General features: G+C 34.0%; 3 protein-coding genes and 3 non-coding genes across 8 annotated transcripts; 3 read left to right on the top strand and 3 right to left on the bottom strand.

Annotated features, from left to right (window-relative positions):
• Window positions 1-581: 581 nt before the first annotated feature.
• LOC145638288 (uncharacterized) lies at window positions 582-4,439 on the top strand. Its single transcript, XM_081689254.1, has 3 exons — window positions 582-757; window positions 2,889-3,059; window positions 3,853-4,439. Exons 1-3 carry the CDS (start codon window positions 656-658, stop codon window positions 3,934-3,936), a joined length of 357 nt encoding a protein of 118 aa, XP_081545380.1. The 5' UTR covers window positions 582-655; the 3' UTR covers window positions 3,937-4,439.
• Window positions 4,440-6,243: 1,804 nt separating this feature from the next.
• LOC145639362 (protein BASIC PENTACYSTEINE6-like) lies at window positions 6,244-11,553 on the top strand. Of its 3 annotated transcripts, XM_081690588.1 has the most exons (4): window positions 6,244-6,396; window positions 8,275-8,337; window positions 9,960-10,095; window positions 10,214-11,553. In XM_081690588.1, the coding sequence occupies exons 3-4, from the start codon at window positions 10,027-10,029 to the stop codon at window positions 11,144-11,146; spliced, it is 1,002 nt and encodes a 333-aa protein (XP_081546714.1). In that variant the 5' UTR covers window positions 6,244-6,396; window positions 8,275-8,337; window positions 9,960-10,026; the 3' UTR covers window positions 11,147-11,553. The 3 variants fall into 3 exon arrangements, with proteins under 3 accessions (XP_081546714.1, XP_081546715.1, XP_081546716.1); XM_081690589.1 differs by lacking the exon at window positions 8,275-8,337 and having other exon boundaries at window positions 6,251-6,396; XM_081690590.1 differs by lacking the exons at window positions 6,244-6,396; window positions 8,275-8,337 and adding an exon at window positions 9,758-9,837.
• A 3,325-nt stretch (window positions 11,554-14,878) lies between these two features.
• LOC145640605 (uncharacterized) lies at window positions 14,879-16,357 on the top strand. Its single transcript, XM_081691857.1, has one exon. It carries the CDS (start codon window positions 14,879-14,881, stop codon window positions 16,355-16,357), a length of 1,479 nt encoding a protein of 492 aa, XP_081547983.1.
• Window positions 16,358-17,614: 1,257 nt separating this feature from the next.
• On the bottom strand, window positions 17,615-17,699 carry LOC145641361 (small nucleolar RNA R38). The gene has a single exon (XR_014115394.1). It is a non-coding gene; the product is annotated as a small nucleolar RNA R38 (small nucleolar RNA).
• Window positions 17,700-18,534: 835 nt separating this feature from the next.
• Window positions 18,535-18,618, bottom strand: LOC145641362 (small nucleolar RNA R38). Its single transcript, XR_014115395.1, has one exon. It is a non-coding gene; the product is annotated as a small nucleolar RNA R38 (small nucleolar RNA).
• A 134-nt stretch (window positions 18,619-18,752) lies between these two features.
• Window positions 18,753-18,839, bottom strand: LOC145641369 (small nucleolar RNA snoR20a). Its single transcript, XR_014115402.1, has one exon. It is a non-coding gene; the product is annotated as a small nucleolar RNA snoR20a (small nucleolar RNA).
• Between the last annotated feature and the right edge of the window lie 8,074 nt (window positions 18,840-26,913).

The following is a 26,913-nucleotide window of genomic DNA, read 5'->3' as shown; positions in this document are numbered from 1 at the left end:
CTATATACTACCTCCGTTAATTATTATATGCAAATTTGGGGTATTATTTGTGAGATATATAATGTTCCAAAGTTGTACATAATAAGTAACGTAGGTAGTATTAAATTTTCAACGGCTACCTCAAAAACTACCTCTAACTTTAAAAGCTAATATTTCTAACTTTTCATAAAATATACATCCAAAAGCTACTTTAACTACTACTTTATCAAACATTCACATTTTTTGTTAAATAGTGGTAAAAGCTACCTAAAAGCTACGCAAAAGCTGACGCCGAACACGCCCTAAATGTATCTTAACCTCAAGCTCACAAGCAAAAATCAAAAGGTACCAAAATATCATTTTTGAAATTAAATGTGTCATATTGAGGGGAGGTAACAATCAAATTATGTTCCAATTGGTTCTATTCAGTTCGAAATATGTCTGAGTCAAACTGTTTCGAGTTAACTAGTAGTTTGGGTCGGGTTAATATGCTCATTTTGTGCTACTCTGTATGCCATTTTGGTCGTGTCAAGTTGGTTCTTGGTTTGAATAGAGTTGGGTGATTCATATATTTTGACTTTCGAGTCGGGTAATCTGATATGGGTCAGTTTTCGAGTAACACACTATGAGTTGACGGGATCACATATCGAGGCATCCCAGCAGCTCGGAGACAGAGATGGGAAGTAAGGAGAGAGAGAGTAAAGGTTACGCATGGGCAGTAGCAGCGGGCTTCACCGCAGCCTTAGCTGCCATTTCTGCAAAGTTCTTCTCTTCTCAGGTGCTAATTTCTTTCATTCTTTTACTCATTTTTGTCATAATTTACTCTTCAGTTTATTTTCTTGTGATTTTATTATGGGGATTCAAATGGGGTTTTGATTAATTAGATTAGTTTTTGAGAAAAATTGAACAAATCAAGTTGCTGAATTTGGTAGGTGAAATTTTGTCATCCATGGAAATTAGATTTGAATTTAGCCTGAATTCTGTTTAAAAGCAAATTTATGAACTGGGATTGATTAAGTTGGGAAAAATTGGATTTTTTTGAGGATCTAATTGAGCAATGAAGATCATGTTGGAGCTTGATGTTTGGTCTGACCTTGTTAAGTAGACATCATGAATAATGTCTGGTTAATTTGGAAATGCTGCTGCTTTTTTGACATGGAAAGGGCTTTGATTGTGAGGGTTTTGATTGGAGTTTGTTGTGGTGAGAGATTCGACATGTTGTGGTGATGCACTCGAAGATCGATCTCTGTCTTTTAGTTTAGGATCTTGCCTGTTGGTGCTCTACGCCGCCTTTGGTGTAGGCTATGTTTAGCTTGTTACCTTGCTAAGATGCACTGTAATGGACAAACAAGAATTGTTTTATGTGATGTCACAAAAGTCGGTAATTTACACCGTACGAAACAAGTTGCAAGGCAAAATACCATATGGGAAGTACCATTGCCAGTACCATACACGGCCTTTGGTGTAGGCTATGCGTAGCAGTGCCTGGCAAATGTGAACCATTGGTATCATACATTCACAGGCAACATACTGGGTAACTGGTCATACATGTTAAATGTATGCCATTGATAGTAGTAGTGAATATGGCAAGATAAGTATGTTGATCTTCTATGTAATATGGTGTTATATAATGATGGGAAGGTGGAAAGAGAATATGAGTAGAATCCATAGAAGTTGAGTCTCCGTAGACAATTTAAATCAAGCTGGAAGTGAGTAAATTATGGATAATTCGATGTAAAAAACTAAAAATGACATAGATGAAGAGACAGCATATGGTGGTAATTGGAGTTTACTTGCTTATCTTTTATAACCTAGCTAGAAGGGAACAGGAATCATTGAAGGATGAATAGTTAGAATTTAGAATCTATCTGATACTCTGGCAAATTGATGGGTATTAAATATTAATGTATTGTTGCTTCTGTTTGCTTTTTAAGACAATGGTTAGAAGTGAACCTAAGTTAGGCTTAGTAATTGTGAATTGCACGATTCCAATATTAGTATGTTACCAACCCAGATGTTGACTCTAATCCTTCATTGGATACTTTATTCCAAGCTTTCTCCCTTTTTCATTTTGGCTTTTATTGCTATCTTAGCTCCAAAACTTTTTGGTACACTTTTATTTAACGGTCTTGAATTCCTGCTTGCTAGTGATTTTTGAACCCTATGATACTTCTTTGGGTTCTGCTTCAAGTTGCCTCAATATTTACATTTCCTTCTGTATGAATCTAATCTCCACTCGCCAGCTCAGCTTGTGGATTTGACAACTTTCAGTTAGATTCTTCTTTTCTAAGCTCTGGAGTTCATTAGCTTAAAAAATCAGTTAGGCTTTTTTTCCCCTCTCTCTCTCTCTCTCTCTCTCTCTTCTGTTTTCTACGGAAAGAGCTCCCTTACGCCCACATTTCTGTTACTGTATGCATTCATGCATTGTAACGAAACTACAATGTAAACCCTATTTTACTGCAATAATAGAGCTCTTATCCTGATGAGCGAAGATACATAACAATGGGGTTTGATATTTCCTGACATGTGATGTAGTCTTGTATATGTGCTTATCATACACATTGGTCTGAATGGCATGTTGGAACAACACCCTTAGTTTCCAACATCATCTTTTATGGAACTTTTTTTTTGGTTAATTTTCTCCTGTTTTAGCCAAGGGAATGAAGCAAGACGATCCCCCTGTAGTCTTGTGTGTAATACTTGCAGCTATTAAAGCTTCACAGCCTTCACTGGGATATTTTTTTTGTCGAGTGTGTGTTGGGTAATGGGTATTTGGGCCGGGGGTATCATTTTTGTTATCATGGTGAAATTATGTTTGTGTATTGAGCATTGCATTGTTCCTGGACCCAAGTATGTTATGCATAGGTAACTTAAACAGTAACTAATGTGGATATGTTTTTTGTGATCAGCTTGTCAAATACAGCCTTGTAATTGCGTTTAATGTGACAATGTGGGGATGCTACGTCAACAGCCTTAGAGCACTTTCATCTCTACAAGCTACTGTGACAAACTTTGCTACAAATTTCCTATCCTCTGGTCTGGCTGGTTTCTTTTTATTTGGAGAGACATTATCAGCCAAGGTAAAGAAAGTCTCATTCTTGTGAATTTCCTTTCTTCTATATAGATTCTTTTGTGCATTGCATATTTGGACAAACCATATTGGTCAATGTTATGGCCTTAGTTTGAAAACTTTGACCATGATTTATTGATGTTCAATGTTTTCCTCAATCCTCATGTTAAGCTAAGGTATCCTAGTTCTCTTTTACAAATGAGTTTCTTCTTGGAAAGTAACTAACATATAAAAGTAGATGTAATACGAAAGGCTTTATCTGATAAACTCTTGTTAGATAAACTAAAGATTAATATGAACTATATCTATATGTACTTGCTTGGTCTTATAGTTCCATTGGAATTGTGTAGGCATTAATTTGTTTTCCCATCTGACTGAAGCTGTTTATTTGAGTCGATCAATGAGATTAAATTTTTGTATAGTGCTGGACAGATGTAAAACTAAGTAAAAACCACACTTTGAAGTTTGTTCTTAAGACTCTTAACCCCGAGAACTCATTGGCATAGTTACACATTTGAGAACAAAGTAAAAGCCACACATCTTAGTTATCATCATTAGTACATGTTATAATGTGGTGAGCTGTATTTTTCAGAGTCTTAATCTACTACTTGTGCTACAATTTCTTTTGAGTGTCTAGTGCTCTAGCCAGATTCCTTTTCACAGCTCCATGTCTTTGTCCATAGTTCCATGCCTTTGTCCATATTAAATCTTGTCAATCATCATATACACATATGATACACGTACAATGCGTTTTATTATTGCCATGCTAATTTAAACTCTGTAATTCTCAATTCTGGCAACAGTGGTTCGCAGGTGCCTTACTGATTGTAGTCGGTGTATTCATACTCACTAAATCAAGCATAGAGAAGAAAACAAACACCGATTAGATGCTTGCATCTAATGGCTTTGTGCACAGCTTCCATGTTTGGGTGCACATCAGAGATCAATAGCCTTGGTAATTACTTCTGTAGTTCTGTCTGATGGCCTTGTGCAACAGCTTCCTAGTATATTGCTGTAGACAGCTAGTCAGGTGCAATCAATCAGATATTTTTGCCAAATTTTGCTCTAGCACTTGCACCATTAGTTTCGAATATGCTGCACAAAGCCTGTGTCGATTCAGCCTTTGGGAAAGAAGATGAATATCAGACCGCCCATAAATCTTGATGCTACGCTTTATGTCACGCTTTGCTCTGCCTCTGATGAACTTCTACTTCTCCGAGATTTTTTTTAGGTAGAAGTCCCCCTCGGAAATGTTGTTAGCTTGTTATTCTATAACTTCCTTTACTTTATCAGGTACAATGATTTGTATATTCTCAAGTAAATTGTGGCATGTCACTGTTGTGAATCTTTTTTAAGTGAAAGTATAAAGTGCAGAATATGATTCTTTTAATCTTACCAGTATAAGATTAGCAAGTGAAGCACAGCTAAAAGGAAAAATGAGTCACATTGACACTAATTTCAATTAAAATGGAAACCACTTTAATCTTAGCATATGTAAGACGTATCCTACTATTTTTGTGACCCCCATTAGTTTGTTGCAATTACTTTATTTGGGAAATTAGAGTATTAACTGGTCATAATAATTTCCCCCCTTTTATTTAGTCAAAGGAGGTTTTATGTCACTGTAATTAATAAAGATCAATGATATTGACCTTTAAGATTTGTATATATTTAGATCAATAATATATGGCATAATTCCTGTCAAATAAAATTAAAAAATGTATATGGCAATATTTGTGCGATTGTAAAAAAATTTACCCATTCATTGATTTTTGGTAAATGTAAATAAAGGTGTACATCATGATGATCCATACACAATTACATTTTTTAAGAGAGGGCAAATTGGCAAAACCCCTTAATAAAAGCAAGAAATGAAGTAAAAAGGCATACAAAAAGGCAAAACTAAAGCACAAAATAAGTGAAAAGACAAATTAGTTAAACTGTCACATTGACACTTTTTTAGCAAGTCACTTCGCTACAGTCCTCAATTAAATGCTACAAAAGTCCAATTGAAAGTTTGAAACCATCTAAAAAAAATGTTTAGTCTTACTCAATTTCATAGTTATGGGTCAATCCGTAGCACAATTAACCTCACGGTAACAAATGTGAATTGTAATATTTCAACTAGGATGATAAATTAAAGGCTCATAGGCTTACACTTCCTAATGATACTCCAAACCAATTACAATTTTTTGTACTAATTAAATATAAGGTGAACACTTTAATCATTCCAACCATGAATTTAAATATTAGTTATGTTTTATGTATCATTGTACCAAGGTTTTTTTTTTATTATTTTTTTATTTTTATTTTTATTTTTATAAAAAAAATATATACACGCATGTTAGTATGACAATTGTTGTTAACATTTTTATCTTAAACTAAAAGTGACACGTGGTGGGATACTTGGAAGTCACGTATTGTCATTGAGTTTTAATAACAATGTACTTATGTACACGGTTTCATCGACCAATATAGTATGTAGTATGTAGTACATAGTACATATTTGACAAAAATTAGATGATATATTATGTTACGAAAATAAAAGGAAACTACTATTAAAGCCTAATAGCAATAATTTATATTGAAAAACAATAATTATCATTGAAATTAATACACATAGACATAGTAATTATTATTGAAAGGCAATAATTACCTTCCTCATGACAGAAAAGTATAGGCAAAATTACCTATTGACCTCATTATGATTAAGTGGAGAGCTTTACTATCCAAAAAAAATTGATGTATGATTATATATGCACAATACACTAAAAGACCTATTGTTTATTTGTTTTAGTTATTAAAATCATTTATAAATGGTAAAAAATATACAAATACATTGTACATATACATTTTATGTATCTTAAATTAATACTTGAAAAACATTCATATATTTATAAGAACACAAAAATCGGTAAAATCGCTTATAGGTATTTTATAAGTATGCTTAAAGTCGAGAAATTAGCACTATCTATGGAAATCGCTCTAAAACATTTCTCTTTACCAAGCCGCTGAATTAGTCCACTGAAGTCTGAAAACAGTAAAAGCTTGAAATCAAAAAAGAAAAAAAGACAATCTCAAAATTTATTTTTTATATAAAAAAAATAATTTACAGTGATCAGACAAAGAAAGTCTAAAGAAATTCTTTTTTATTTTCTACTACTATAGTTAATTTTACTTTAATTTTTATCATTTTCATCACCTATTTTTTCTCTCTCTTCCCCATCCCCCACCCCCAACTGTTCCTCCCACATTTCTCATTTACTATATTCCCTCCGATTTAGGGTTTCTCTCTCTCTTTCTTACACTCTTTTTTTCTCTCTCCTCCATTTTTTCCTCTTGCTATGGTAAGCTTCAATTTGAACTCTTTGCATTTGATTTTATCTGTTTTATTTTTACTTTTTTTGGGTGTTTTTTGTTTGCTTTGATCAGCATAGTTTTCATCATTTGCTTGAATTTATGTTTACTAGTGTTTTACTTGGTTGATTTTTGCTTAATTTGATTGCTGATTTCTGTTTTTTGAGTTTTTTGGGGTTGTTTATATGGTTGATTTATTGTTAATTTGGATTATTTTTTTCTGGGGTTGACTGGGTTTTGTGGGGTTTTTGGGTTTTTGGGGTTTTTGATTGTTTGGGGGTGTTTGACTTGAGCTCATTTTGGTGAATTCTGTAGAAATTGAAGTAATTGAGTATTTGGTTGATTGGCTCTGTATGTGTAGTGTTGTTTGTGTTGATAAGCTTAATTGTTTCGGTTTCGAGTATAAATTGGTCTGCTTTGGACAATTGGATACTTGAGTTGCCGGGGATTTAGTTACATTATACTATTAGAATTCAATTTCTTGCTCATCGTATAGTGCAAATCTATCAAAAACTTGTGATCTCATATCCTGAAAGGAGCAACATATCACCAATTGGCTTATGATGGAATCTGATTCTCCCTTTTCTGTGGCGTGGCCACTTGTCCGGTACTGAATTTTTCGGATTTTTCGAGGTTTATAGATTAGAGATGGCAAATGATATTGTGGAAGTCACAGGCATGAGAGAGGATATGAAGTTAAGTGTATGTACGGTTGACCAAAGTTGATTAAAAGAAATGTTATCTGAAACAAAGGTGATATACTGTACAAATGTACATGATTATGTGAACTTCCTTGCCCTCCCTTATCGGTTGAATTGTGAGAAAATCTTAAAAAAAACAGCCTACTCATATTGCTAAGGAGGAATTTCTTATTCTTTTTGATGATTAATGCTGTTCTATGCTGGAGTGATTCATGGTTGATTAAGATGTCTTCTGTTTCCCCCCTTTGTTGGTGAAAGAGTAGAACTTGGGGAATTTGGATGTCCACTGTCAAGGAATTTGACTTACTTTTTGTCTGCTCAATGGTGTTTCCTTTGGTTGTTAGTCTTTCTCTTGGCTCGATAATTAAACTAAAATTCAAACCAAGTCTTTTTGTGCTATGTATGCCTAGACTTGACTTTTACCCCCTTTCCGTCCTGGTTCAATATCTTTCTCAAAGATCTTCCGCTTGAAAATCTCATAGATTTTTTATATTATTTTCATCATTCCTTTCGGGAGACCAAACTTGTATCCTACCGTCAAAGTTCTTTTGGAATTGTGATATCTTATTTGTTGCTTTCATCCAATGTACTATTTATCTCTGGAAATTTGTATTTTGTGATTTATGCTCACCTTAGGTGTTTGTGTGTGTATGTGTATGTGCTGTCTCATCTTTAATGCTTCTGCACTTGTCCTAATTTCCCTTTTAATTGATCAGTTTCGCTTCTTTTAACCCTATCTTGTTTTAGTACATGTGCCCTCCCTTCGCTCAGTTTCTTTTTGTATGTGCTAAAGCTGCATCACATATAATTGTCATCATCTTATGTCTTGTACACTGTGTTTTTGCGTAAATTTTTCTTTGAATTCATTATAAGAATTAAATTGAACTGCATAAAAACAGATTGTTTGTTTGTTTCTGTGTTGCCAGAGCTTAATGTGCTGTTGTAATTGTTTTGTTTGAATTTTCATGGAGACCTAATCAGCAACTCCATTTATGCTTGAAACGAGTAGTTGAATGGCATTTCTTACAGAAAAATAAATAATAGAAACAGTAAAAAAGATGTTTCTTAATATTACCGAAAATATGTGGATTACTCTATGATAATGGCTCCATTTTATTTTTATCTTTATATTTTTCTGAAAAAAATTGATTTGCTTGTGTAATGCAGATTCCTTGCTGACCAACATGTTCTCTTCTGCAAATTTAATGCTAGAACACCTCCATAGTTGAGGTAATATCACCTCACCAGTCACCACTTCCTAATATATATTGCTATTTCAGAAGCATGGTAAATTTGCTGTTTATTAGACTGCTGTGGATCTAGATTTCTAGAAATATATATTCAAAGTCTTATTGATAGATTATGCTGTGTACTTGTGGTATTCTCTTCTGAACTCGCAGCTAAATCACTATAGTGTAATTATGCTTTCTCACTTATTTTGCCTTTTCTACTGTTGTTTTTTTTTTAAAGTAATTTGCAAATCATAGTCATGGCCTCATGGCTTCTTCAGTTCTTCTACTACAATTTTCATAGAAATCTGTGGGCAAATGGAAGTTTCTGTCTTATGCTATATCTATGGGATATTCTGATGCATTGCATTAATTATGTAGAGGATAGGACTGCATGCTAGTACTTCTGTGCTTCCACAATTGTGTAAACATCTTGATTTTATCTTCAATTCCAGCAGCTAATTTATGAAATGTACTCTTTAGTGGAGTTAACAATGCGACCAGTTGATTTTTCTTGCTCTTCCTGGACACAATTAAGGAATAAAGCAGTGGCAGTTGTTTAGAAGACTCCTTTCCTTGCATTTTCCTTTCTGGAATATTTTCCCCTTTTTTCTTACCTTTCCTAGTATCCTTGTTTTTGTACATTCTTAATTAAGAGTAGCAGTTGCAATTAACCCTAAAAAGTAATTGATTTGTTAGTGGAATTCTTCAATTGCACATGATTTCTTGATCTGTTGCCTTATGTTGATGTTAGCATCTGCCTTTTTCAAATAGTAAAGCTCCAAGAGTTTGCTGAGAGGAAAAAAAAAAAAAAAACTAACTTAGACCACTTAAAGCTGATGAATTGTACGGAGTTCTAAAGATGGCTCATATATTGTTAATGTAATTCCTTGTATCTGCTCGTTTTTTTTTTGGAGAAGTTCTCCTTTCCTACAGCACAAGAAGTATCTGAAATCCACTTAGCTATGCTAATTAGTAATTACTCTCTGTGTTATCATAAATTGTGTCATAAGTTTGCAATAACGTTCTATTCATGTTGGATCCCACTTAAGGTTTTTATCTTAGGATGGGTCAAGATCGCAGTAAGTGCAACAGTCACTGTGTCATCTTGCTTCACAGCATGAGTTTACGAGTTGAAAAATTTGCGTGTCAGTAACATCTTCATCGTAATGCAATAGGTTTTGAAGATATTTTTGTTGATCATATGCTAAATTATATGAGGTACTCCTTGATTTTTATTTTTGGAAGAAAATTGAGGTTCTTAAAGTTTGTAATAACTACTATAATATGTATGTGAAATTGACTAATATCAATACATGTAATGGCTGAATTAACATGACTGTCTAGCAGATGTTGCTGTGTATATAAGACGTGTGTTGAGGGTGGCTTTTTTGTGAAAAGTGAGTTGAATATCCTTTATAGAACAGCCTTTACATTCCAGCTCAGCCTTAACTTAGTTTCATGTGAGATTATGTTGTCAGGCTATAGAGTGGGTATTGTGGTATATCTTTTTGGTGCTACCTTTCAATTTTATGTTAAACTTTTTTGTTTACCTTCAACTGGGATTTCAATTTTCTTACTTTTGATTTCTTATATTTTGTTTTTACTGGCCTTTTTATACAGGTGGTCGCAATAAGCATAGAGGTAGCAACATTAGTGATCTGTGACATTTCTCAATTTTTGCTTTAGAATGGATGATAGTGGGCATCGTGAGAACGGTAGACATAAGCCTGAAATGTATAAGCCACCACATAGTCAGGTACAGTGACGAAAATTGGTCATCTTCCTAGTTCTTTACCCAAGTTCTGCTTGTAGACTTTGTTTCCTTTGTCGGATACCATTTCTGATGGCTGTGAATTTTTTTGTTTTAACCCCAGTGGTTGATGCAACAACCACAGTCAATGAAGCATATAATGTCCATTATGGCTGAAAGAGATGCTGCGATCCAAGAGAGAAATATGGCCATCAATGAAAAGAACAAGGCCTTGGAAGAGAGAGACATGGCAATTATGCAACGAGATACTGCTATGCAGGAAAGAAATGAAGCCTTTATGGAGCGGGATAATGCACTAGCAACACTCCAGTTTCGACAAAATTCTATGAACGGTAGTAACAGTTGCCCACCCAGTTGCCAAATTTCACGTGGTGTGAAACACATGCACCATCCTCAGCAACATATGCAGCATCCTCCTCATGTGGGTGAAGCTTCTTATGATGGGAGAGAAGTTCAGGTACCAGATGCACTACCATTGACTTCTGTTGCTCCTGAGAGCGCAAAACCCCGGAAAGTGAAACGGCCTAAAGAACCTAATGCAGCATCCCCAAACAAGAAAACATCAAAATCTGGACGCAAGGGTAAGAGAGAAGGTGAGGACTTAAATAAGATTATGTTTTCTAAATCTCAAGAGTGGAAGGGAATGCCGGACATGGATGGAGATGATGGCTTTAAGCAACTGGGTGGGCCCAAGTCTGACTGGAAGGGCCCAGATCTTGGCTTGAATCAAGTAGCATTTGACGAGTCAACTATGCCACCACCTGTTTGCTCTTGTACTGGGGTTTATCGGCAGTGCTACAAATGGGGCAATGGAGGATGGCAGTCCTCATGTTGCACAACAACAATGTCAGTGTACCCATTACCTGCAGTACCTAACAAGCGGCATGCCCGAGTTGGTGGTCGAAAGATGAGTGGTAGTGCCTTCAGCAAACTACTAAGTAGGCTTGCTGCCGATGGGCATGATCTTTCAACTCCAGTAGACCTCAAAGATCACTGGGCTAAACATGGGACAAATCGCTACATCACCATCAGGTAGTGCAATATAGATTTAGAGATTTGAATTGATTAGATCCATTTATATGTAGTAGTGGATGCCAGCTACAAGTGAGGGTTTGAATTGGCGGATTTAAAGACAATTATCATTACTTGAATCTCTTTCATGAGGCCCATGGTTGTGTTCATAAATTACTACCTCCTCTTGCTTGGCTTGGGATCTAACTGTGGAGCTTATGAACTGGTAAATGCAATTGTAAGAGAGCATGGCCTTCAACTCGGCACTTCTTGTGACGTGGTACATGTAAAGCAGCTATTTAGTGTTTGAAGGTATCTGTAATGGTGGGCGTAGTGTTAAGGTAATTGTAACATCCTTCTTTTATGATAAAAAGTTGCTTTGTCAACATTATAAAGGGCTTAGTTGGAAAATTGAAGTTCATGTTTTCTTTCTTTTTGTTTTTAATTTTCTGGATTTGCCTTACTTTGTTGTCTATGTTAGTTAGGGTATATGCATGATACATCTCAAAAGGATTTCAGTAAGGCCGAAAGCTTAAGCTTTGGGAATTACTTTCTGAGGAAAGCTTAATCAATCTGGCAAAATCTCATTGTTGCAGAGTTTTGTTGAGCTTCACATGATAGTAGATGATGGCTAGGATATTTTACAAGGAATTTTAAAGTCTATAGATTTCACTAAGACAGTATTAGCAAAGAAAGTCCACGTAAGATTGATGTTTCCCGTCAATGGTGAAGAGAACAAATCCTAAATCATGGCATGAGTGGGACCGAAGCTAGCAGACCATCTAGCTTACCCCAAACATGTCGGTTTTTCTTCGGAATGCAAAGCTATATGATTCTCTTCCTTTGATAAGTGATGAAAACCAGTCCATCGTCGTACCTAATTAGCTATACCTATATCAATGTGTTTTGAGGTCTTTAATCACAAGATCCAATAGGCTCGGGTTTGATAAAAGTTTCGAACATTAGTCTATTGTTTTAATACTGTGTTGATGTTGCTGGCTTAAAGCCTAAAGAACTGCCTGAAAGGCTGCAGGATCAGCAAACTCCTTAGTATATGGCTGAACTTTGAATTCTAGATTTATAAATTTTCTTTCTCTTCAATGGTTTTATTTTTAGGTAAGAAGAACTGTCCTATCAGACGGGAATCTTTTGCAGGTCAACCCGATCAAGTTTGTAGATTAGCCACTTTATAAGTAGGGGAGAAGGGTAAATGAAATCCTTACCCTGAAAGTGCCCATAGTGGATATTGAACTCCCTACCTTCAAGGTTGGGAGGCTAGATCCAATTGTTTGACCTTATTAACGAATGAAATGATTTTTTTTTTTCCTATCATTAGTCCATTAATACTGTAAGAGTACCCACAGCCATTAACTATTTGGGTGGTTATTAAGAGAGAGAAAATGAAAATATTAATAAAAATATTGAGGAGAGAGAAATTATTGGGGTATCAATTGAATAACCAGGTTATTCAAATAACCGGTTATGTATATGGTCATGCAATTTTTTTTTTGCTTTTTGGTTGACATGGATGGCTAAGATTTTGACACGTAATACAAATATCAATGGTTGAGATTTGCTCTGAATTTATAACCGTTGTAATTTTTGTAACGGCCATAATTTTTAAAATACAATTCTAAAAAAAAAAAAAAAATACACCAACGGCTCTATTTTATTTTTCTCTATAAAATGAGCCCAATATTGAAGTATTTTGAAACAACTTTTTTTTAAGTGAAAATTACTTTTCTTATTAGCAAATTGTGTTAAGATGAACATTCCAAAATCTAACAGAAAAAAAAAAATCCACAAAATCTCATAACTCATCACAGCCCCAAAATAATCCAAATCCTCAACCTTACTATTCTAATCTTCCAATTGATCTCAACTCAGATTTAGATACAAATTTTCAAAATTTTCCGAATTACGGTTCACAAAATCTCAATTTCTCAAATCCAAGTACTTTCACTCCGTTTCCTTTTCAACCACCACAAAATCCTAATTATTCAAATTCTCCAAATGTTATCCCATCTTTTGAAAATATTCAAATCTCTCAAATTGATTCAACATTTCCCATGTCTCAACATTTTTCTATGTCACAAGGTGATGGTGCATTTCCGAGTTTCGATTGTTCATACACATCGAATGCATCAGATGACGAAAATGAACCAGAAGTTGAAGAAGGCGAAGGTAATGAAAGAGGTAATGAAGGAGGCAATCAAGATGGAAGGAAAATTTTTTGGTCAAAAGCTGAAGAAGTGGTTCTTGTGAAGGCTTGGCTTGAGGTTAGTCAAAATAAAAAAAACTAACACTAACCAAAAGGGGGATGTTTTTTGGAGGAAAATTGAGGAAATGTATAATAATGTTAGACTATACAAACAAAGGTGTTTCGAAGAAGGTACTGATCGGGTAACACGAGAAGATTTGTTGAAAATGAGGGGTACGGAGCAACTTAGAAACCGTTGGAGAAGGATTAATGCTTCATGTTCTAAATTTTGTGGCTCACATGCTCATGCTGAATCAAAAAAGGGAAGTGGTATGAATGATGAAGATGTTATGAAATTAGCATATAGTATATATGCTAACGACAAAACAAAGTCTTCATTATGCTCTAAAACCTTTCAAGACAAGCATGTTTGGGACATCTTAAAACAACATGAAGCATGGAAACCAAGTGAAGATGTTGTTAAAAAATGCAAGGAAAAGACATCCACTCAAGGAAGTGACTCAAAGAGATCTCGTATCAATGAAGCTGGAAACTACTCCTCTTCATCAAACCCAGAAACACCAACCAGTGGTGATATTGGGTATTCAGGCTTTCCTTCTAGCAACGAATCTAGCAAAAATAAAGGAAAGAGCAAGGTGCCAAACATGCCAAGTGGAGCATGGCAACAATGGTTGGACACTGCCCAGAACATGAACCTTATAAGGCAATCAGAAAATGAAGTTGAACTTACAAGGTTGCAACTAGAAAGGGAGAAAGAAGCAAGGAAGCAAAGAAAAATTAATATGGAGTTATTTAAACACCTCGATTCAAAGCCAAACTTATCTTCGGAAGATCAAGAATTAAGGAGCACTTTGTTGAAGAAGTTGTTCCCCTCAGACTAATGTATTAGTGTATGGTTGATTATTGTCGTAATGTTGGTTGATTTCAAATAATTCCTTTTTTATTGTTCTTTTTTATGTACTTAAGGTCTGATTTGTAGTTTGAATATTTTTAATAAGTTGTTGTTTGAGGATGTGAATGAATTTTATATTGTAATGTCATTATTAATAAAAAAATTAAGTTAAATTACATGTCTCTTCTTATAATCGTATTATAAGCTTAATAATATTATTCAATACATTAAAGTTTGTATATAATAACATATAATTATTATTGATCTGACTAAACCTATTGATTCACTTTGATATATCACTGCAAAAGATGTACATTGATTTACATTACACTGTAAAGTATTTGATGTACCCAACACTGAAAAGCAAATATTAAATACTAGACATTGATGTACTTAACACTGAAAACGTAATAGTGAATTTTGTTCACTGATGTACTTAACACTGAAAAGGAAATAGTAGCATGCATCACTATGCTTTGACGTACATAACAATGTTAAGGTGATAGTGACAATGCAAAGGCATGCATCTCTATTACTTTTAAAAATTATTAACTACTTTATGAATCATTGCATGCATGCAAGACTTTAAATTTACCATATAAGACAAAAAAATTACTACATATCATACACACTTGTTCTATAAGATGGATACATCAGAGTGGGATTCCCTTGAACAACCATCCATTTCCCCCTATTATACTTCTACCTTCCATTCTCATATCAAATTTGGTTTTAAAAACATGTCATCTGACGATAGCTCCAACTCTTCTAATTCCTCTTCCAATTCAGAAAATAGCCAAACCCAACGATATGAAAGACGAAGGCAAGCCAATCGCCAGTTCGATCGAATGATGGATGAAGTTTTTATGTCCAATCCAGTTGAAGTATATCAAATGTTTAATCAAGTGCCAAGGCCACCAAGGGTTCCCGTTCCAAGGGATCGTGAGGATGGACACAGTCGTTTATGGAATGACTACTTTACCGACCATCCTGTGTTCCCTCCACAATTATTCCGTCGGAGATTTCGCATGAACAAACATATATTTCTCCGAATTAAGCAAACTTTAGAAGAACGTCATCCCTTCTTCCAGCAAAGACAAGATGCTACAGGAAGATTTGGTGCCTCTGCATTACAAAAATGCACCGCGGCTATGAGACTAATAGCTTATGGCGCCTCCGCTGATTCTATGGATGACTACATTCGGATTAGTGCATCTCTTGCAAGAGATTCACTTCAGCATTTTGTGGAAGGAATAGTCTCTTACTTTAGTGATGAATACCTTCGAAAGCCCAATGAAGAAGATCTAGTAAGACTACTAAGGATTGGTGAACGTCGTGGATTTCCTGGCATGTTAGGTTCTATTGATTGTATGCATTGGAGGTGGAAAAACGGTCCACTTCGATTAAAAGGTATGTTTTCTGGAAGACCAGGTAAACCCACATTAATCTTGGAAGCTGTGGCATCATATGATCTTTGGATCTGGCATGCCTTTTTTGGGACACCAGGTAGTCGTAATGATATTAATGTTCTTGATAGATCCCCATTGTTTAATGATGTTTTTGAAGGTTGTGCACCCTCTATTAACTATGTTGTGAATGGTCGCACATACAATATGGGATATTATCTCACTGATGGTATATATCCTAAATGGGCGGCATTCATTCCTACAATATCACTACCACAAAATGAAAAAGAAGGTCTATTTGCCAAAGTACAAGAAGCTAAACGAAAGGATGTTGAGCGTGCTTTTGGAGTATTACAAGCTCGTTTTGCAATAATACGGAATCCAGCGCTAGCTCGTGACGCATCAATGTTAGGAAAAATAATGATAGCGTGTATTATTATGCACAATATGATTGTTGAGGATGAAAGAGATACATATAAAACGTATTACGATCCAAATGAATATGATCAAGCTACAAATGCGTCTTCAAGTAATGAAAATAATGAAGAGCCTTTTCAGTTCCAAAATAGCAACAACCGAATTGCAAGTTTGGAAACTTACATGTCTAATAGAGCACGTGTTCGTGATGAAGCTATGCATAAAGCATTGAAGAAAGACTTAGTTGAACATATGTGGCTCAAATTCGGTGTTCTAAGTAGGGACAATAATATGCATTAATAGATGTGTAATCGCAATATTATATCATTGTGTTTGTACTTGTTCGCGGTTCGTTATTATCTTTCAAAGACTTTTGTCATTTGATAGAATATATATGTATGATTTTTATTATTGTGGAATGTAGTAGGGTTACAATTATTGTTTGTGTCTTAATTAACGACTAATTACGTACTAATTAATATCAAAATTGCATTATTTTTAAATTTTTGAGATTTTATCTAATTAATGTATGCTAATAAATAATTATTAATTTTGAATGATTATTACCAAATGCATTATTTAATAATAATAGAATTTAAGTAATAAATTGTGTGGTGGGGTTGGGTAAAAGTAGGAGAGAGAAAATGTATAACCAAAATATTATGGTTAACTATTGGCATACATTGGTTATTAAATGGTTATAAGAGTGGTTATAAGTGAGGTGGAAGATGGATAAAATAATAAAATAATCAATAACCAAGATGGGGTTGGGCAACCATTGTGTATGCTCTAAACTATTGAGGTGGTTATATAACCGGGTTGGAGAGGGAAGCTAGCTCCTTAAATCCATTAGTACTGTAAATTATTGAGTATTCAATTTTTCTCTAATACCAATGACCAATCAAAGTAATAACTCCATAGTAACACTTCATTTGATTCATATAGTATGATATGAAGTATTATATATTGTGTCAATAGTTTTCAAAAAAAAAAAAAATGCTGTGTCAATTCATGTCTCTCATGTCCAAAACCTTTTTCTAGCAACTCTACATTGTTATTGACATAAATAGGCATTTGGGTACAAATAAATTACTCCGTAGTACTAACAATGTCATTCTTAAGTTTAAAATAGTACATTAGTACTAAAAATCATTTTGAACAGGACAAAATATTCATCATCCAAAATCCCTCTAATGCATGTTACGTTTCTTTTAAATCTACTCTGTATAGTGCACCTGAATATACATAGCTTCGACTCTGTATTGTGCACCCGAATATACTACAGACTTGTTCTCTTACGTTGAAATATTAATTTCATTTCAGTTCAGCTTAGTTCAGTTGAGTTCGGTTAATGAGAATAGGCCCTACATAGATTGGCTCATACACGAGCAATTATCAAGTTTCAGAGACTCAGACCGCTCAGTTATGGGAGCACTAAAGACCAGTCCAAATGTTTATGTTTAAGTCAAATTAATTTGATTTTAACTTAAAATTAGAAAATGGTGTTAAAATAGTCCAAAAGTAGCAAAACAAAAAGCCTTGGACAATGGATTAAAATGGTGTGTCAGATCACAAAAGTTCAGCACAGATGTCTCAGACAGGGATAACTGTGATTTTAATACAACTCTCATCATTCACACTACTTCAACCATTTTGCCAACTTATTTTTAAAAAATCTAAAATAAAATTCTCAAAAATCATCTTATTAAGATCCATTAAGGTCCTTCTCAAGTTAAAATCATTGCAAACCTTACACCTGCGCGTGCACCCGAATGCATATAACAATTATACTTAGAACCAGCCACTAGCAAATTTTACCACATTCACTTTTTATAGTATGAAAAAAAAAAAATTGAACTTAAAACACTTTTTTTTGGCAAATAACTTAAGAAAAATTTGTCAAAAACAACCTTTTAAAGTGTCCACTTTATTTAAAACAACCTTTTAATTTTTTTTTTGCAATTTAAGACCACATTATAAATTTTTTTTATCAAAGACAACCAAATGTTACTTTCCGGCGTTACTCAATTTTCGCCGATATTGACCGCGAGTGTGCGAGTCACGTGACCTCCTACATTGCTTATTACACCCTTTTTTCCTCCAATTAACTCCTATTAAAACCTCTGCTTCTCATTCATCCCTGTTTTAGTACGAGTGAATTGGAGTGAAAATTGGTGTATTAAACAATATACGAGTTCATGTGCGTTGCACACTAGTGGTTAACATCGGGACAAATAGAGTCAAACGCCGGAAAGTAGCATTTGGTTGTCTTTGATAAAAAAAATTTATAATGTGGTCTGAAATTGCAAAAAAAAATTAAAAGGTTGTTTTAAATAAAGTGGACACTTTAAAAGATTGTTTCTGACAAATTTTCCTAACTTAAAACATAAATTTTAAATTTAACAAATTAAAAGAAGAACTTTGAAGCAACCAAAAAAAATCGCAAGAAATACAGTTAAATGGGGAGTGGATTAAAATGGTGTGTCAGATCACAAAAGTTCAGCACAGAATTCTCAGACAGGGATAACTGTGAATTTTATATAATCTCATCATTCACACTGATTTCAATCACTGCTCATTTAGCAATCAAAAATAAACAATAAAATTCATCAAATTTGCTCAAAACAAATAATTTTTAAAAACAAAAATAATAAATATTAGAAAAAGATAATAAATTTCTAACCCAGTAAAATTAGCCTCAGACCGTCCTAGTACAAATTTATCAACAATATGCAAATGCATTTTCTGCTATCAACCATAATAATATACTATCATCACCGGCTAATTTTCATCCAAAAAAAATATTAAAACAAATTTTTTAAATTCATTTAAAACAAAAAAAAAATGCAAATTTTGAGAAAAAGAAATAATTTTTTTGAGAGGACGCATCAGATCTTCCTATCTAATATGGTGATTATCATACACCCAGAAAGATTCTGAGCAATCACTCCAATGAAAATTTCGCATCATTTGACCTCATAACATAAGAGAAAGCAATAAAATGCAGAAAAATTAATAAAATTAAAGCGGCGGATTTGCTAATTGGGGGCTGTTGATGAATGATATTTGAAAAATTGGAATGAATTTAGGGTATTTATGGTGAGAGGGAGAATTGGGGTTTTCTGGGAAATTAGGGTTTTCAGAAAGTTGTAATTTGAGGAAAATGACGGCCAGTGTTATTTTTAAGGGCTGAGGCCCAAATTCGGAAAAATAATTGTATTTTAGTTTAATTTTTGTGTTTGGTATTTGTATAAAATAGGTATTTGGGCTTCCTTCAAAAAAAAAAAAAAAAAAAAAAAAGGTATTTGGGCTTGTGTATTTTTAGGGTGTTGGTGATTCTTAAGGCCCGAAAACTTACAACTATTCAAGTGTGTCCAAGATCTGTATAGGCGGTATGGTAGGGATGGTAATTTAGGTTAGTTAATTGGGTTCGAGTTAGATTTTGGATCAATTTCGGGTTGTGTGTAGAAACTATCAAAAATAGTGTAAATTTTAATATTTATTACGAAATATGAAATTTTGGTCAAATCAGATTGAATTCGGGTTGTTTGGGTTCGATTTGGGTTTCTCTAAGTAACTTTGGGTCGGGTTATCGGGTCGGGTCAGGGATTGCCAACCCATGGTGGGACTTGTCGAAGTCAAGTTGATCAGATTTGGTTAAGTTTGGGGTCGTATTTTGATGATGAGTTATATATTAGTATAACTGTTGGATTTTATTATAAGTTTATGCTTGAAAGCGGTTTACTTGATTGGTTTGAAAGTCAATTCTGATTTAGGTCATCAAGCTTTATCTATACTTCAAATAAATTATACTTAGTACTTTTTATAGTTTATAGCTCCAATCAATTCAATTTAGTTTATAGCTTGACAAATTGTTTTTATTGGCCTAAATAAACTTGAGCCTTTACTTATGTCAAATGCATTCCTTGAATTGTTTGTACAAGTATCACAAACATAATACGAAGTACCAACTTAATTATGTGCCCCCACACAAATATATTATAATAGTAATAAATATGACATAGGGTCTGTTCACATTTAATGAACTGAGTTAAACTGAACTGAAATAAATATTTTATGAGAAAAGGAAAGTAGGATCTGAACTGAACTGATTGGAGCTGAGCTGAACTGAACTGAAATTAAACTGAAGTGAATAGGCCCATAATCTCCAATTATGGAGGTTTAACACATCAAGACATAAGTCGCTTGGTAGGGAGGGGCTTAAGACGTAAAAGCATGTCATTGATGTCAGGAGGTATCTCATCTTTGCGGGGTGTTAGTATAAACAAAGGGATGGAAAAAAAGGGGAAGATAGGGGAAGGGAAAAGGGAGGAGAGGAAATATGAACGGTTATTCATCTAAATCTATCTATTGTTGAAGAGATCAATCTCCCCTCTAATTCCATTCCATCGTTACATAGCCTCCATTCTCCTTGATCATGGGCTCATGGCTATATACTCCGTAGTTGATAGTCATCAATTATTCATCAGTAATTCGTTGTACTAGCCTCCTAATTGTCAAGCTAGCTCAACGTGTTTCTATACTAACTAGCCTTTTGGCCCGTTCGATGCACGAGTTCATATTTAGGTTATTTCATATGTAGGTATGTTTTTCAATAGTTGAAACTTTTGATATGAAATACGAAGTAATTGTTTCATTGCTAAAACTTAAATGGAAAAAAAGAATGAGGGTAGAAATGGGGAAAAAGATAAAGGAATTTAGTTACATATATATACATGAAGATTATAGGATATGAAATGACATATTGGTTTAAGTTATATTTTAAGTCTATTAGTTGAAAAGACAATTTTAATATAATTCAATTCATATGTTTATGTGATGTATATTAATTGGTTCAACTTTATTTTATTATGATGGAAATGAAACACTTCATTTTCTTAATTGAATTTGCAAGTTATAGAATGTATAAAGACTTAAACAAAAAGATTAAAAGGGGTGACATGTGTCATATGTGGTAGTGAGTGACTTGTGATGACATGTGTCATATGAAAAATTATGGTTTGTGTTTTTAAATACTAAGTATAGATATAGATATAGATTTTCATAATAATGCAAATGGTTGTTGAACCAAAATTTGTGTCACTAATTTAATAATTTGTAATGTCCACAATTATTAACAAGTCAACATTTCAATAAAACTAAAACTTTATATTAATTATTTTTTTGTAGGAAACTTTTATATTGATTATTAAATGACAAACATAGCCGTTCTCAATATTTTATACTCAAACTTCATTCGATGACATACATCCTACACAATATACAAAATGTCAAAATCCCATCAAAATATAAACAATGTTATCTATTTCTTTGAAAATATATAAAAGGGTTACTCAATCCTCCTACCTCATTCATTAATCATTATTTTTTTTTACGAGACTCATTCATTAATCATTATCCACATAATTATTTACAAAGTTATTTTGTACAATACGTTATATTAATTACTTGTGTTTAGTCGATGCATTCATAGTTTTTTTTTTTTTTTTTTTTTTTTTTTTTTTTTTTTTAATTTTTTATAAAGATATTGCTTTCATAGTTAAAACCTAAAATTAACCATACACAGATAATAAGTGTAGCTAGGGGTGTAAATGAGCCGAGCCGAACTGAGTCGAGTAATACCTTGTTCAAGTTCAAGTTCATTTAACTTAGGCGAATTCGAGTACGATCTCGAGCTTTCAAGCGATCTCAAAAATTTGTTCAAACTTGGCTCACTTAGTACACTACATGTTCGCGAACCGTTCGTGTACGGCTCGTTTATGAAACGAGTTGACACTACTAAAATTCGGGAATATTGCGACTGTTTTATTGCGACCGTCTTAAAAACGGTCGCAATTTATATTAATTACGACCGATTTATAGCCTGTCGTAATTTTCATTAATTGCGACCGTTTTTTTTTATTATTGCGGCCGTTATAACGGTCGTTACAATTATATGAATTTATTTTTTTTAAAAAAAAAATAATTACGACCGGTCTGACGGTCGTAGAACCGGTCGTAACAGTTTTTATAACAAAATAAAACAAATCGATTTTGCTTTTGTTAAACCAGGGGAAAGGGAAATAAGAACAGAGAAGAAGGGGGAAGAGGGTGAACCACAAACAGCGAAGAGAAGCGGTCGCTGCTCCGGTGTTGTTCCCACCGGCAACCTCACTCCAGCCGTCGACGCTACACAGGTATGTCGTTTTAATTTTGTTTTTTTTTTATAATTTTATTAAGGCCGTTATTTTGTGCGAAAACCCTAACTTAGGGTCGCAAATCAACACCACGCAGGCCCACCGTCGCCGAATTCCCCTCCTGCTCTTCCCTCCTTTGTATTCCGACGGCGGTACTCAGGTAAGTGGATGTTAATTTTTTTTTTTTTTAATTTCAGTTTATTTGAGCGAAAACCCTAAAATTTGGGTAAAAAACTTCTCCTTCGCAGGCCTACCGTCGTCGGTGTCCTCTTCTCTCTTCGCCTCCTCCGTTAGATGTCCACCGTACTCCAGGTAATTCATGCAAGTTCTTATTCTGCTGTGAATAAAATATCTTCTGTTTAATTTTTCCCGCATTTGAATAGGTTATTAGATGTATGAGGTTGGGTTTTGATGGGAAATCTGTTTCACTCTGGTATTATGTTCTGGTTAGTGTTTATGAATTCATGAAGTTCTGTGAATAATATATATCATGTTTGTGTTTACCTTCTATTTGTTGGCTTGGTTTGTGTCATTGATTATTAATGATATTCATGGGCTTTTACAATGTGTTAGAGTGGTAAACTGGTAATGGTTGCACTTCTTATTATTCAAGTTATTTGTCACTGGATGTGGAAATTGGGACTTTTGATTAGCTATTTCATCAGCGTAATGTCTCATATGAATCTGGGCAGCATTGTGATTTCTTTTTGTTGTTGCAGATTTGATGTCAGTTGTTGACAATAGCAGTGATGTTTGAGGTTGAGTAGAATTGTTGCCTACCGTGTGTGGTACACTGGTACTACTGAATGGACATGTTAACGGCTGCTGGGTTCTTTGGGCTGTTGCTTCCAGATTTTCATCACCATTAATTGAACTTGGGGATGTAGGCAAAGATGATTGAGTTTTGTGTTATGTATCACCTGAGTGAAATTTGTGTTTGACTAGTGATGAGTCGTTAGATTAGGGTTTTGTGAAATTGTCAGCACTTGGAACACCCTAAAAGTTTCAATTGTGAATCATACATTCATACGTTAAAGATAACATTTTGCTGTTTCTGTTACCCTGTTTTTATTCCCTTAGGCATACACTGCTGAAGGTTGGGACTAGAGAGCTATGAAAATTAATCAAACTGGAAAGTGAGTAAACCTGTGCCCTAATGTCATTGATCCTAAGTTCTAAATTAGCATTCTTTGGAACTAGTAGAAGACTGTAGAGTCTAGACTGTCACTCTTATTTAAGGCTATGTTAAGCTTAGTAGTTTAATCTTTGATCTGCAAAGGTTGCTTGCATGTTCCTTCTTGAGTATTATGCATTTTAGTATGGTACATCTTGCGGGCCTGTTGGACTTTTTATAATGTCTTGAGATGTGAAAGTGGATGTGGTATTGCTGATTGTGTAAAAGTAGTTATTGCCTGTCTTTGGAGATACTACTGATGGCAACTATTTATGGATGGTGTGAAGTGTTAAGTGCGTATATTAAGTTCGATTATCATTTTCTGAATGAATTATTTTTTGAACTTCTCTAGGTTATATCAGTGTGGCATTGTGATATGATAATTTTAGCGTTGGGAAAAAACTATTTTTCATTTGATATCTATACTTGATTTTTCTTTCATTATGGTGGTTGAGCCTCTTAGGACTATGTGCTTCACTGCTTTGGAGAATTTTAGCTTATTGAGTAAAGATTGCAAGATGAGATGTTTTACTACCTTTGCCTTTTCTGTTTTATGGGTCTTGATTTCAATTGGGCAAAACTATAGATGTTTTGGGGGGTTAAAATATAAATGGTTTACTAAATAATGGAGTTTAGTTCCTTTGCCTATATGGTGCTACAATTAAATGGAGTGAGCCTATAGATTATTTGAGGGTGTACCTGTTCAAAAGAAGATTTCTAGTTGTGATTTGATACTTTTATGTTGCCAAAGTCAAGCACTCTACTAGATTGTTGCCTGTTATTTCTTGATTTGGAAATGTGATCATAGCGTTTATGTTGCCAACTGTCAACGTACTCCGTATTACTTACCTAACTAACCTGAAGATATTTGTGCAATAAAGTTTCTCCTTTTCAAAGACAACAAACAGCAAAATACTGCATGTCGCAGATCACAAGTAATTGCGACCGTCTAAGGCGGTCGTAAGTCACTGACAATTGCGACCGTCTGGGCATGTCGCAGATCCCATGGTTTTGCGATCGTCACGGCATGTCGCAGATCACAGGTAATTGTGACCGTCTTAGGCGGTCGTAATTCACTGAAAATTGCGACCGTTACTGCATGTCGCAAATACCCGATTTTTGCGACCGTCTTAGGCGGTCGTAATTTCCAGCAATTGCGACCGCTATGCCTGTCGCAATTAACAAATTACGTCAGTTAAAAAAACGGTCGTTGAAAATACGAAAAACAGTCGCAATTTGATATGCGACCGCCACGTGGCCGCAATTTTTTTTTGCGACCCTTAAAATTACGACCGTGCAGTTGCGACCGGTGACGGTCGCAATTGTTAATAGCGACCGTTTTCCTCAAAAATTGCGACCGGTGCTGGCGGTCGCAATTCACTGGTTTTTTTGTAGTGTGATAAACAAGCGTTTTATGAATGAGTATAGTAATAAACGAGCTTCTCTTGACATTTGAAAATCTCAAAATTAGCATAATAATAAATCCTAATTATTAACCTAAGAATTAATCTTAATTATTAAAAAAAAAAGAATAAATTAACAATTGTGAATAAATCAATAATTCATGAATCTAAATAAACGAGTAGTTCGTATATATAAATAAATGAGTTGTCTATGAACTTATTTGAACGATCATATCTATATTTATGTTCAAACTCATTTATTAAACGAGCTTCAAAATTTGTTCAAGCTCCAATAAAAGGGGTTGTTCACATTTACTTAATTTCAGTTCAATTCAATTCAGTTCAGCTCTAATCAGTTTAGTTCAGTTTAGCTCTTAATTGCCCTCTATCATAAAATATTATTCATTTCAGCTTAATTTAGTTCAGTTCAGTTCAACTCCAATCAGTTCAGTTCAGTTCAACTCCAATCAGTTTAGTTCAGCTCACTTCAGTAAATGTGAACAAGCCCTAAGTGTAGGGTAGAAGTAGTAATTACGAAATTTTCCACTGTAATAATATTTTTAAAGAGAAATTGGTAATGCATCCCTAGATTATTCAGGTCCGGTCGTTGAAATTCAAGGATTTCGGATCCAGTCCAGATCAGGTCTAAAACTGGGGTTTTCAGGTCCGGAACTGAAGCCCGGTAAATTCTTGTTTTTTTTCAAAAATCATTTTTTTTTCAAAAATAAAAGCATGTCCAAATTATGCAACAGGTTCAAATACAAGTCAAACAGGTTATTTATTAAAAAAACGAAAAAAAATCACGAAACAGGTCCGTTCTGGTCCAAACCCGAACATGTTGAATCAGGTCCGGTCTTCGGTCCTCAAAATTCTTTAATTCAGGTCCCGGTATCAACAGGTCTGGTTCAATTTTGGACCGGTGTACAACCCTAATTTGAAGTACAAGTAGAAAAATCTGTGTTGATGTATATCTTTTACTACGTATTTTTATTTTAGAAGACATATAAAAAGGTTATAACGCGTAATCTATGTGGCTGGTCGGCTAAAAAAATTAAAACACTAAGCGTGTAACCCCTAAATGTGTAACCCCTGACTAACCGAGCAACCAGTGACCAAGTAACCGTACTCCGACCACATGGTGTAAGAAGCTATATATAAACTTTGTGAAAATGTCAAGTTATATGGTTTATTTATTCATATACTTATTATTATGAATAGGGATTTTAATTAATTTACATGTAAGAATTAAATGAGTTTAGAGTTTTAGACCGCAAGATAATATGAAACACAATTAGCTTTACGCCTTTACGATAGGTAAAATATAAATACTCCGTATATCTTTCTTACAAGAGTTGCAACAACGTGAAGAAGTGGTGACTTAAAACTTACTCCCTCTATTCCTATTTATTTGCCCCATTTATTTGTTCACGATCTTCAAGACGCATATTAAAACACACATATCTTTTTTTCCATACACGTAAAAATTATAAAAATTGAATATTAATAAACTATGTAATTAGCCGAATCTAACTAATTTTCTTTATTTCCACACACATTAAAATTATAAAAATTGAATATTAATAAACTATGTAATTAGTCGAATCTAACTAATTTAAGGTCAAAGTTTATAAAGTACGAAGTATAACCCAAAAATGACAATGAAGCAAATATAAAAGGATAGATGGAGTAAAACTTAAAACTATGTGATATATCATACAATAGAGGCTTGTCTCATCTATTAAACTGAATATTTTATAAGAGAAGAAAATTAAAAGATTAACTGAAATGAAAATAATCCGATAATGTCAATTTTTTTTATTTTTTTACGGGTGATATATGTCTAGTTGTCTACTCAAAAGGCAGTGAAATTCAAGGAACCCGGTCAGATAAGATAAGGCGGTCAGACCAAAATCCGAAAATCACGGGTATCTCTTCTCTTACAAAATTTAAATATCAATTTAAAAAGTCAAAACGCGTCGGAATGAAATTGACATTCACACCAAACTCACATGAAATACCAAATCTCCAAATATTCACTTTCATTTTTTTATTTCTCAAATTAATTTTAAAAAATTATATTTA

Source organism: Chenopodium album, chromosome 7 (genome assembly GCF_948465745.1).
Source record: "Chenopodium album chromosome 7, dcCheAlbu1.1, whole genome shotgun sequence".
Classification (NCBI taxonomy): domain Eukaryota; kingdom Viridiplantae; phylum Streptophyta; class Magnoliopsida; order Caryophyllales; family Amaranthaceae; genus Chenopodium; species Chenopodium album.
Note: the sequence above shows the minus strand (reverse complement) of the source record. Positions and strands in the feature narration are given on the sequence as shown.

Coding starts and splice junctions, on each gene's coding strand:
- LOC145638288 (XM_081689254.1), top strand. CDS start 656: ATGGGAAGTAAGGAGAGAGAGAGTAAAGGTTACGCATGGGCAGTAGCA. Junction 758..2,888: donor CAAAGTTCTTCTCTTCTCAG/GTGCTAATTTCT, acceptor TTTTGTGATCAG/CTTGTCAAATACAGCCTTGT. Junction 3,060..3,852: donor GAGAGACATTATCAGCCAAG/GTAAAGAAAGTC, acceptor TTCTGGCAACAG/TGGTTCGCAGGTGCCTTACT.
- LOC145639362 (XM_081690588.1), top strand. CDS start 10,027: ATGGATGATAGTGGGCATCGTGAGAACGGTAGACATAAGCCTGAAATG. Junction 10,096..10,213: donor ATAAGCCACCACATAGTCAG/GTACAGTGACGA, acceptor TTTTAACCCCAG/TGGTTGATGCAACAACCACA.
- LOC145640605 (XM_081691857.1), top strand. CDS start 14,879: ATGGATACATCAGAGTGGGATTCCCTTGAACAACCATCCATTTCCCCC.